A 12310-nucleotide genomic window follows, 5' to 3' on the forward strand; every position below is an offset into this window, starting at 1 on the left:
AAACACACACACACACATTCGACAGACACAATAGCCGTTTGGAGAGATTATGATTTGTTATAAAAGGTGTTTGTAATATTTCATCTTTGGCGAGAATACTGTGAATAAACAGCAGTTAAACCGATCTCTGGTTCTCTGTTTTTTTGTGGTGTTCCGTCCCAGACGTCTGGGTGGTACGAGGGTGGGGTTCCCGAGAAATAAGTTGACCGATTGACCGTTTCAGACTGGGTTGAACCCCAACAGTTGCGGAACACTGGACCAGCTCTATACCCTTCATAGGGTGCTCGAGGGTTCATGGGAGTTTGCCCAACCAGTCCACATGTGCTTTGTGGATCTGGAGAAGGCATTCGACTGTGTCCCCCATGGTATTCTGTGGGGGGTGCTTTGGGAGTATGGGGTTCGGGGCTCTTTGCTAAGGGCTGTCCGGTCCCTGTACGAACAAAGCAGGAGTCTGGTTCGCATTGCCAGCAGTAAGTCAGACCTGTTCCCAGTGCATGTTGGACTCCGGCAGGGCTGCCCTTTGTCACCAGTTTTGTTCATAATTTTTATGGACAGAATTTCTAGGCGCAGCCAGGGGCCGGAAGGAATCCTGTTTGGGAACCACAGGATTTCATCTCTGCTTTTTGCGGATGATGTTGTCCTGTTGGCTTCTTTAAACCAGGACCTCCAGCATGCACTGGCGTGGTTTGCAGTCGAGTGTGAAGCGGCTGGGATGAGAATCAGCACCTCCAAGTCCGAGGCCATGGTTCTCGACCGGAAAAGGGTGGCTTGCCCTCTCCAGGTTGGTGGAGAAGTCCTGCCTCAAGTGGAGGAGTTTAAGTATCTCGGGATCTTGTTCACGAGTGAGGGAAGGATGGAGCGTGAGATCGACAGGCGTATCGGTGCAGCCTCCGCAGTGATGCGGTCGCTTTACCGGTCCGTCGTGGTGAAGAAGGAGCTGAGCCAAAAGGCGAAGCTCTCAATTTACCGGTCAATCTATGTTCCGACTCTCACCTATGGTCATGAGCTTTGGGCAATGACCGAAAGAACAAGATCGCGGATACAAGCGGCCGAAATGAGTTTCCTTCGCAGGGTGGCTGGACGCTCCCTTAGAGTGAGAAGCACAGTCACTTTGGAGGAGCTCAGAGTAGAGCCGCTGCTCCTCCACATCGAGAGGAACCAGCTGAGGTGGCTCGGGCATCTTTTTCGGATGCCTCCTGGACGCCTCCCTGGGGAGGTGTTCCAGGCATGTCCCCCCGGGAGGAGGCCCCGGGGAAGACCCAGGACACGCTGGAGGGACTATGTCTCTCGGCTGGCCTGGGAACGCCTCGGTGTTCTTCCTGAGGAGCTGACCGAGGTGTCTGGGGAGAGGGAAGTTTGGGCTTCCATGCTTAGACTGCTGCCTCCGCGACCCAGTCCCGGATAAAGCGGAAGAAGACGAGACGAGACGAGAATTACATGGCTTGAAGGCTTCTCCCACTCCCACCCATCACATATATATTTCATCTCATCTCGTTATCTCTAGCCGCTTTATCCTGTTCTACAGGGTCGCAGGCAAGCTGGAGCCTGTCCCAGCTGACTACGGGCGAAAGGCGGGGTTTACCCTGGACAAGTCGCCAGGTCATCACAGGGCTGACACATAGACACAGACAACCATTCACACTCACATTCACACCTACGGTCAATTTAGTCACCAATTAACCTAACCTGCATGTCTTTGGACTGTGGGGGAAACCGGAGCACCCGGAGGAAACCCACGCAGACACGGGGAGAACATGCAAACTCCGCACAGAAAGGCTCTCGCCGGCCATGGGGCTCGAACCCGGACCTTCTTGCTGTGAGGTGACAGGGCAAACCACTACACCACCGTGATGCCCCACATATATATATATATATATATATATATATATATATATATATTTTACCTGGTTGCAGTGTTGTTTTTTTTTTTTTTATTACAATTGCTTGATGTTTTTAGTTTGTTGCAGAGTGCATTGAAACGAAGTGTGATGACCTTGGGAGTGCTACACCCACACCTTGCGCACTGACTTAATTACTTGATGAGTGACAGGTGCAGGGGGATGCGCCACACAATCTAGGTAGATTTTTATTGGGACTGAAAAAGAGAGAGTGAGGCGCGGGTGGGGCAGACGCTGGAGAGAACAGTCATCGGAGAAGCAGTCCTCCCAGGTGTTAGTAGCCACCGCTGAACTGTGAGGAGTCGCAGTGGGGAGACGGGCAGCACCCGGTGTCCGCCAATGCTGTTTCACTCAGGCCTGGGTTGGCAGAGAGATATCTGCCACCCAGGAAAACCATCTGACGGCTTCAGATCGGCGTGAGAGGTGTGCAAGAAGGGCGTTGAGTGACAGAGACAAGAAGTGTGGACATGGGAGGAGCCGTTGAAATGGACTTGAACTTTTAATGTGGTTTTTATTCTCCTGCGAACCATTTTTTAGGGTTTTTTTTTTGCAGACTTGCTCAGCATTTTATTTATTTATTTATTCATTTTAGCAGTCTATAGTTGGTCTTAATTTAAGGATTAAATGCTGAGTTATGTTCTTATTGTGTAATAAACTTAATTTTAAATTTGGTCCTGCTCCCCTGATTGTTTTAAGAACCTGGAAGCCTTTCCAGAGTGCTCGGCTCTGCCAATTCCTAGGTGGCATGGTCAGTTTCTACATGTCTAAATTTGATCATTTTATCTTAAGTATGGCCCATGTTTTAGTTGCTGGACGGCGGGGCCACATAGACATATGATTTCTCTATCTATGAGGGAAGGGCACAGTCTCTGAGTGGCAATGGGCTGAGTTTTGACTCAGTTGTTACTGGAACCAGTTAATGCGAGTCACTAACTCACTCCCATATCGCTCCAGAGAAGTTGCTACAATAGCATGGTCATTAATAACCAACTGTAGTTATGAGCAGTTTTAAAGTGCATATCATGGGTAAATTCAGGAACAAGATCAGTGTAATTCTCCTATTTTATATTAAACTTTGGTCAAATATCTGTAACATTCTGCATTCTCTGCATGTTAGGACTAGGACTGTTTTGGCCTCTCGAGGCCGCTGTTATTTCCTTTTCGTGTCATGTTTATTTTGGCCTCTATAGGCCGCCACTGTTTCTGTGTTTTGTGTTTCTGTTAATTGCCTGTTTAGTCCTGATTATCTTCACCTGTGTCCTTAATTAGTTTGTGTATTTATACCCCTGAGTTCAGTCCTCTTGTCACGGAGTCTTTGTGCTGTTATGTTTATCTCCAGTTTCCTCTGTACCGTGTTCTTTGTTTTGCACTTTGCTTTTCTGTTTTTTTGGCTTTTGTTTTGTACCTTTGGATATTTTTATTTTTGTTATCTTCTGAGCTTTTGGATTTTCTTTTTTTTTTTGTTTTTTCATCGGATTGTAAATATTGTACATAGTGTTAATAAACTGTTGTTTGATACTTTTTCTACTTCCGCCTCACGCCTCTGCATTTGAGTCATCCCCCTGGTGGCCTAGTGGGGGTTTGCTGGATTATCACGCCAACGAACCAGGTTCGAATCCCAGCAAATCCCTAACAGAAAGACTCCGTCATGACCGAGCAGAGGCTGCTTCTGCTGTCCGTCAGCAGAGGCTGCTTCAACTGTCTACCCGGCCAACCTTCAGGGAATTATGGCAGCTTTGACACGCTTCGGAGCGACCATGGACGTACGCTCACCAGCCAACGTGAGGCCCTTGCTCGCCACGAGGAACTGCTTCAGCAAATTGGGAAAACCCTGGCACAGCTGACATCTCTGCCTGCATCTCCTGCTCCTGATCCAGCTCCCGCTCCTGCTCCAGTGCCTCCTGCCATGCTGCCTTCTTCACCTCGTGAACCCAGCCTTCCTGCACCACAGAGGTATGACGGCAAGCACAGTGAGTGCCGAGAGTTCCTTACCCAGTGTCAACTCACCTTTGAGCTTCAGCCTACCACCTACACTACGGATCGCCGCAAGATTGCCTTTGTGATAACCTTATTAGCTGGTAAGGCACGAGCCTGGGCTACTGCTATCTGGCAGAGACAGGGACCTGAGTGCTTTGATTTCCAGCTGTTTTCTGAAGAGATGCTTCAGGTCTTCGATCAGGCAGACATCAGTACCGATGCAGCCCGAAAGCTCATGTCCATCCGGCAAGGAGGAAGCGTCGCAGATTACGCCATCTCGTTCCGAACACTCGCAGCAGTAAGTGGATGGAACGAGACTGCCCTGGTGTCAGCCTTCCACCATGGTCTGTCTGACCCCATCAAGGACGGTCTGGCCTCTATTGGATGCCCAAGTGACCTCGAAACCCTCATCTCACATGCTATTCGTCTGGACAACAGGATGAGAGAACGCCACCAAGCCTTGAGCCCCCCCAGCCTCCCTACCTCTACCTGGAGACCGTCTACCTCCTTCAGTGACTGTCCAGAACCCATGCAAGTGGGTCGTACTCGCCTCTCCGCATCTGAGAGGGAGCACAGAAGGAGGGACAAGTGCTGCATCTACTGTGGCAAGCCTGGTCACTTCCGAGCATCATGTCCTGAACTCTTGGGAAAAGGACCGCCCCGTCCAGCCGAGGGAGGGTTGTGATGGGGCCTACCCTCTCTCCCGGACTCCCTGGCCAAGGAATCTACATCCCGGTCTCCATCTCCTGGGGTGAGTCTGTCCACTCTTGTCAAGCTTTGTTAGACTCAGGGGCGGCTGGGAACTTTATGGATATTCACTTCGCCCAAAGCATCAATATTCCGACTGCACCTCTTGAAGTCCCACTGTCTGTGTCTGCCCTCGATGGCCAAGCGTTAGGTGATGGAAGAGTCACCCAAGTAACTTCTCCAGTCTTCCTCCAGTCTCAAGGTCACAAGGAAGAAATATCCCTGCACCTGATTCCTTCACCAGAGTTCCCAGTGATTCTAGGCCTTCCTTGGCTTACTCGCCACAACCCTCGCATAGACTGGGTAACAAGCCAGGTTGTGGAATGGGGCCCTGCATGCCATGCCTCTTGTCTGCTCTCTAGCTCTCCTGTGTCTCCTGCCGAGCCCCCTGATCTCACCGAGTTATCTCAAGTTCCCACAGAGTACTGGGATCTCAAGGAGGTATTCAGCAAGAGCAGGGCCGCCGTTCTTCCTCCGCACCGGGCCTACGACTGTGCCATCGACTTGCTCCCTGGGACTACCCCTCCTCATGGCAGACTGTTTTCCCTCTCTCAGCCAGAACGCAAGGCTATGGAGGAATACCTCAAAGACGCCCTGGTCTCTGGGTTCATTCGACCCTCCACCTCACCTGCTGGTGCCGGCTTCTTCTTTGTTGGCAAGAAGGATGGGGGGCTCCGACCATGTATTGACTACAGGGGCCTGAACAAGATCACTGTGCGCAACCGATGTCCCCTTCCGCTGATGTCCACAGCTTTCGACCTGCTCCAAGGTGCCACCGTCTTCACCAAGTTGGACCTACGGAACGCATACCACCTCATCCGTATCCGACAGGGAGACGAGTGGAAAACTGCCTTTAACACCCCGTCTGGGCACTACGAATACCAGGTGATGCCCTTCGGACTCACCAACGCACCAGCTGTTTTTCAGGCCCTAATCAACGACGTCTTAAGGGACATGATTAACCTGTACGTTTTTGTCTACCTTGACGACATCCTTATTTTTTCCAAGACCGTGCAGGAGCATCACCACCATGTCCGCCAGGTTCTCCAGAGGCTGCTACAGAACAATCTGTTCGCCAAGGCCCAGAAATGCGAATTTCATGTTCCCGAGGTCTCCTTTCTGGGATTTATTGTATGGACAGGCCAACTCCAAATGGACCCTGCTAAGACCCTGGCCGTCCGGGACTGGCCTACTCCCAAGTCCATTAAGGAGGTTCAGCGGTTCTTAGGATTCGCTAACTTCTACCGCAAGTTCATCAGGAACTTCAGTTCTGTAGCAGCACCCATGTCGGACCTCACCAAAGGGACAGGTGGATCTTATGTCTGGTCTCCTCAGGCGGAAAAGGCATTCAAAGACCTCAAGGACCGCTTCTGCATGGCACCCATTCTGGTCCTCCCAGACACCTCCCAACCATTCATCGTGGAGGTGGACGCCTCGGACAGTGGTGTCGGCGCGGTGCTCTCTCAACGTTCGGAAGGAAAGCTGCACCCCTGCGCTTACTTCTCCCACCGCCTGAGTCCTGTGGAGTCCCGGTACGATGTGGGGGATCGAGAACTGCTAGCGGTCAAACTGGCCCTTGAGGAGTGGAGGCACTGGCTGGAGGGAGCGCAACATCCATTCCTGGTTTGGACTGACCACAAGAACCTGGAGTACCTCCAGCAAGCCAAGAGACTGAACCCTCGACAGGCTAGGTGGGCCCTGTTTTTCAGTCGGTTTGACTTCACCCTCTCGTACCACCCCGGCTCCAAGAACACCAAACCTGACGCACTGTCCAGGCTGTTCTCTGCCACTAACAGGGAGAGTGAAGTCGGGCCTATTATCCCTGTGTCCCGGATTGTGGCCCCTGTCCACTGGGGTATTGAGGAGGCTGTCCGACGAGCCCAACGCCAGGACCCCGGTCCTGGGACGGGGCCACCGGGCCTCTTGTACGTCCCACATCAAGCCCGGGCCAAGGTTCTCCAGTGGGGTCACTCTTCCCCTCTCACCGCCCACCCGGGAGCTCGGAGGACCCTGGACTTCCTGAAAAGACGCTTCTGGTGGCCTAACATGGAGAAGGAAGTAAGGTCATTTGTCCTGTCCTGTGAGGTTTGCACCAGAACCAAGAACCCGCGACAGCGTCCCCAGGGTCTTCTGCATCCTCTGACCATTCCCCGGTGTCCCTGGTCCCAAGTGGCAGTCGACTTCATCACAGGTCTCCCTGAGTCACAAGGTAACACGGTCATTTTGGTCATAGTTGACAGATTCTCCAAGGCCTGCCGCTTCATACCACTGTGCAAACTCCCCTCTGCTCTTGAAACAGCTAAACTTATGTTTAATCATGTCTTCCGAGTCTTTGGTCTCCCACAGGACATCGTCTCAGACCGAGGGCCCCAGTTCTCCTCCCGAGTGTGGCACGGGTTCTGCAAGGTCATCGGAGCCACTGCCAGCCTCTCCTCTGGGTTTCACCCACAGTCCAATGGTCAGATGGAGAGGCTCAACCAGGACCTGGAAACCACCCTGCGAGGCCTGGCTATGGATAACCCGACATCGTGGAGCACCTGGCTGCCATGGGCAGAGTACGCCCACAACACCCTGCAGTCATCGGCCACCAAGCTGTCGCCATTCCAGTGCCAATTCGGGTTCCAGCCACCTCTGTTCCTGGACCAGGAGGAGGACGCGGGGGTGCCCTCAGTCAACCAATATGTGAGACGGTGTCGCAAGACCTGGAGCAAGGTCAGGAAGACCCTCATACAGACCTCCAGAACCAACCAGACTCAGGCCAACCGCCATAGAAGACCTGCACACGCTTTCCGCCCTGGGCAGCGGGTTTGGCTGTCCACTAAGGACCTTCCGCTGCGGGTGGAGAACTGCAAGCTTGCTCCTCGCTACATTGGCCCCTTCAAGGTGGTGCGCAGGGTGAACCCTGTCTCCTACCGGCTCCAGTTCCCCGGACTCTGAGGATCAACCCCACTTTCCATGTTTCCCTGTTGCGGCCCGTACTGACGTCTATGTATGCCCCTGCCCCTAGGAACCCCCCACCCCCCCGCATCTTCCAGGGTCAGACTGTGTTCACTGTGCATCGCCTGCTTGACTCCTGCCGGGTCCGCGGCGGGTTGAAATATCTGGTGGACTGGGACGGCTATGGTCCTGAGGAGCGCTGCTGGGTTCCTGCTCGGGATGTCCTAGATAAAGAACTGTGTCGGGACTTCCATTCGGCCCATCCGGATCGACCTGGGAACGTCAGGAGACGCTCCTAGAGGGGGGGGTCCTGTTAGGACTAGGACTGTTTTGGCCTCTAGAGGCCGCTGTTATTTCTTTTTCGTGTCATGTTTATTTTGGCCTCTAGAGGCCGCCACTGTTCCTGTGTTTTGTGTTTGTGTTAATTGCCTGTTTAGTCCTGATTATCTTCACCTGTGTCCTTAATTAGTTTGTGTATTTATACCCCTGAGTTCAGTCCTCTTGTCACGGAGTCTTTGTGCTGTTATGTTTATCTCCAGTTTCCTCTGTACCGTGTTCTTTGTTTTGCACTTTGCTTTTCTGGTTTTTTGGCTTTTGTTTTGTACCTTTGGATAATTTTATTTTTGTTATCTTCTGAGCTTTTGGATTTTCTTTTTTTTTTTGTTTTTTCATCGGATTGTAAATATTGTACATAGTGTTAATAAACTGTTGTTTGATACTTTTTCTACTTCCGCCTCACGCCTCTGCATTTGACTTATCCCCCTGGTGGCCTAGTGGGGGATTGCTGGATTATCACACCAACCAACCAGGTGCAAATCCCTAACACTGCAATTTTTTTACCTTGCGCAATACCAGAAAAATTTAGTTGAAATCAAGCCTTTTGAGGCAAATTGGTCCGCCTCTGAAAAAAACTTGGCATGTGGATTTCCCAGGAAACATTGATTTTCGTGATGTCATCTGTGGGACGCCTCCCTCTGAATCCTACATCAGCGCTGGTTTGTTTATGAGAAAACGACCTGGTGGTTTTCTGCAAATTTCTTCAACGTTATCATGTAATTATTAAAATGGTTAACAGATGTATCGTAGGAGGGTGTAGCAACACCAATCATGATGGGATTAGTACTCATTGTTTCCCAAAAGACCGGACAATGAGAGAGAAATGGGAGCGCTTGGTCTACACAGACTGTGCACTGAAACCGTGCAAAGCTCTCGCAGCCTGCTGGCGCTTCCGCAGGTGACGTCAGGAATCTGGCTCCAGACTCCCTTGGGATTTTTCCAGACGCATTTTATATTATTTTTTTCTGCTGTTGACAGATGGCCTTGTGCAAAATTACCCTTCTGGATGAGTGTGTAAAGGGACATACATTCATATAAAAAAAAAAAGAAATTGGTCCAGAATATGCCCTTTAAAGATACATGAGGCAACAGATTGTTTTTTTTTTTTTAATCTTCCTGCCCATAGACAGAACAGAAAGAAGACAGTTTCCAATTTCGTCTTTGTCATGAGCCCCCCCCCATAATAAAGTAAGATTGCTGCTTATATTACCACATGAGCTCCAGCGTTCCTGATGGAGTTAGACCAAACATGTCTGATCTACACAGCTACCATCTTGGGCGCATTGTGTTCTTTTCTCCTAGATAAGACTAGTTTCCTGAATATTCCTTGTTGTTATCTGAGTGTGTGATTGTCAGAGTTGTGCACTGTCTGAGAATCAAGTTTGAGTTGTGTTTTTGTAACTGCAATAAAATCTACAGCCATGTGGGCATCGCCCAGGGGCTCAGCAGTGCCCGTCCCATTGGAGTGCATTGTGTGTGAGCTGGTTTTTGGGGAAATTATGTGGATTTTCCAACAAATTAAACAAAAACATACACACAGAAATTTCTGTGGAGTTTAAATATTCTCCAAAATAAGAGTTTAATTTTGTTTCATGTAGGATTTGACCCTGATTCGATAAACTCTTGCAATCAGAGAACAGATTCACATGTGGTTTAGTGGAAATATTAATTTGTGTATCATCTGCTAAAATGAAGTGGGTCAGTAATGGATGCGTGTGGACGCCCTGTTTAACTGGGACAGTGTGTGATCTGAATGGACCTCTAGAGACAAGATGGAGACTGTCACATGGATACGATTTAGGTGACTTTAAATCTGTACCTGAATGTCCCATAGATTTAAAACACTTGTGAAAATCGGTACATAATCAAACAAAATAAGAATTGTAGCTAGAACCAGAGCAGGTCGAGTTCTGGGTCCAGTTCTGATAGCAAATTGATTTCAATAAAGCGAAACAGAAGGAGTCAGTTTTTACCAGTAAAACTGAAAGATGAGTGAAGTGAGAGAGAGATTTACATGGAGACGGCTGAGTGATCCTCTTTCTCCCAGAATAGAGCAGCACTTTCACCAGATGTTCAACTTCCTTCAGCCAAACTCACTGAAGCACAACACACAGCACTGAATCTCCAGCTAAACACACTCTCTCCTCACACTGATAATGACTATTAACTCCAATAAAAGAACACACAATGTCCAAAATGAAGCTTTATTTCAGCAGAGCAAAACTACAGGAAGAGCAACAGGACAGTGAAGAGAGTAAAGACAGAAATGTCAGCATTGTGTAGAATTGAAACTCTATTGTAGATGGATGTGTAAGCAGCTGAGTGTTAAATTCTATCTTGGAGCTGTTAGCCTTCACACTGGCTCTTTCTGAACGTGACCGGATGATTGATGCCGTCATGGGATACCGTACAGACAAACTCCTCCCCCTTTTCCCAGAGTGCTTTGCTGAGGGTCAGGGTGCTGCTGCGTGTGTAACCGTCCTTCTTGTGTTCTTCTGCGCTGGTCAGAACCCCGTTCTTCACCTCTGAGCCGTCCACTGTCCAGCTCACCAGCGCCCCCTGTGGAGAGTAGGCAGACAGCAGGCAGAGCAGCGAGGCCGATCCCTCAGACAGCTGCAGAGAGGAGGGAGGGAGCAGAGACACGGAGGGCTTCACCGTGGGACCGGCTGGAGACCACAAACACACAATAAACACACACATTTACACACGCTAACACAACATTTACTCATTACTGCTTCTTCACATTACTGCAGTTCAGTAGAACGACTCAGCAGGAGAACATTTACTCGTTACTCATATTGTGGAGCGACTCGGGCTTTGATCAGCTTTATTCTGGGAGTGGGTTCCAGTCCCCCTAAGCTGTTGTGTTACTTTTACATGGAGTCCTACAGAAAAATAAATACACTGCTGATGTAAATCCACTGATATTCCACAGAATCAGGGCTGGAAAATGCAACATCACACCTTCCCTTTGAGTTTCCTGAGAACAAGATTTACTCGATTACAAATCACACATCTGGCAAAAAGGCTGAGAAATCAGTTCAGTGATGGAAATAACCCCATCACACCACATCCACCTTTCTACACACTGTTTATCTTTGGGTGGAGATTCAGAATCAGGACATCAGTACAATTATGGAAGGCTAACAGGCACAGGATGAAGTTTTATCCCATGTCCTTCACAGCACACAATATGAACTGAAGAAGCCATTTGGCTTCAGGTCCACGAACAAACAAAGAGAACATTGCTTTACCCATCAACACAATTTACACAGACTGCTTTATAGAAATGTCAGTGAGGACAGAAATTATATTTAACTTTACATCTAATGTTATCAGTGAAACTGATGGAGAAAAGAAATTGCATTTTAGAGTTTAAGGAAAAATTAAAATCACTTACTTTTGATGATGAGTTTGGTTCCTCCACCGAAAGTCAACCACAGTGATACATTCTAATGAAGCCGTCGTACAAAAACCTCTGTTACACTCCAGTGACCACACACACACACACACACACACACACACACACACACAGAGACACAGAGTTGTGGTGTTTGCATGTGTGTGCTGTGTCACTGCTGCACACACTTTAAGAGCTGTAGTGCTGATCAGAGTGTGTTCAGTCCTTTCAGAGCCACTGACACGCAGCACAATGATGATGGTACTGATTCTACTGCTGGGGACACTGGGACTCCTCGCTCACCGTGAGACACTCTCTTTACTTTTATTATTCATACAAATCATCACATCACTCTCACACTCACTACTACATTTGTTTCCATTCTTTTAACTCTGCATCCTTTTCTTTAGAGTCCTTTGGGGAAATCGTCCTGACTCAGTCTCCAGGATCTCAGTCTGTTTCTCCAGGACAATCTGTTACTCTCACCTGTACAGCCAGTCAGAGTGTTAGCGGTTGGCTCGCCTGGTACCTGCAGAAACCTGGAGAAGCTCCTAAACTCCTGATCTATGCTGCAACTACTCGTCAGTCTGGGATTCCAGATCGTTTCAGTGGCAGTGGATCTGGTTCACAATATAATCTAAAAATCTCTGGAGTTCAGTCTGAAGATGCAGGAGATTATTACTGTCAGCAGGGTTACAGCACTCCGTACACACAGTGTTATAGCGCCGTACAAAAACCTCCCTCAGCTGTAGAGGAAGTGCTCTGACTCAGAAACACACACTGATCTGAGAACAGCTGCAGAGCTGCTAAAGCTGCACTCCACTGAACATCATCAACTCAAACCCACTACAGCACTGAGCACTTTCATCATTATTAGCGCTTTAATAATTTACAATCAATAGTTAATTTATTAAACATGATCTGATAGTTTCTTCATCATAAGATAAATGTTATAATTACTAAAGTAACTCATCATGAGTGTTATTATCATATTCTATAATGGTATTAATTATAA

General features: G+C 48.9%; 1 gene segment (V, D, J or C); it reads left to right on the forward strand.

Annotated features, from left to right (window-relative positions):
* Window positions 1–11413: 11413 nt before the first annotated feature.
* On the forward strand, window positions 11414–12203 carry LOC132882218 (immunoglobulin kappa variable 1-39-like). The segment is given in 2 exon segments: window positions 11414–11599; window positions 11706–12203. Coding segments are annotated over 2 exon segments (408 nt in total).
* The last annotated feature ends 107 nt before the right edge of the window (window positions 12204–12310 follow it).

The sequence above is a fragment of the Neoarius graeffei genome, chromosome 2 (genome assembly GCF_027579695.1).
Source record: "Neoarius graeffei isolate fNeoGra1 chromosome 2, fNeoGra1.pri, whole genome shotgun sequence".
Lineage (NCBI taxonomy): Eukaryota > Metazoa > Chordata > Actinopteri > Siluriformes > Ariidae > Neoarius > Neoarius graeffei.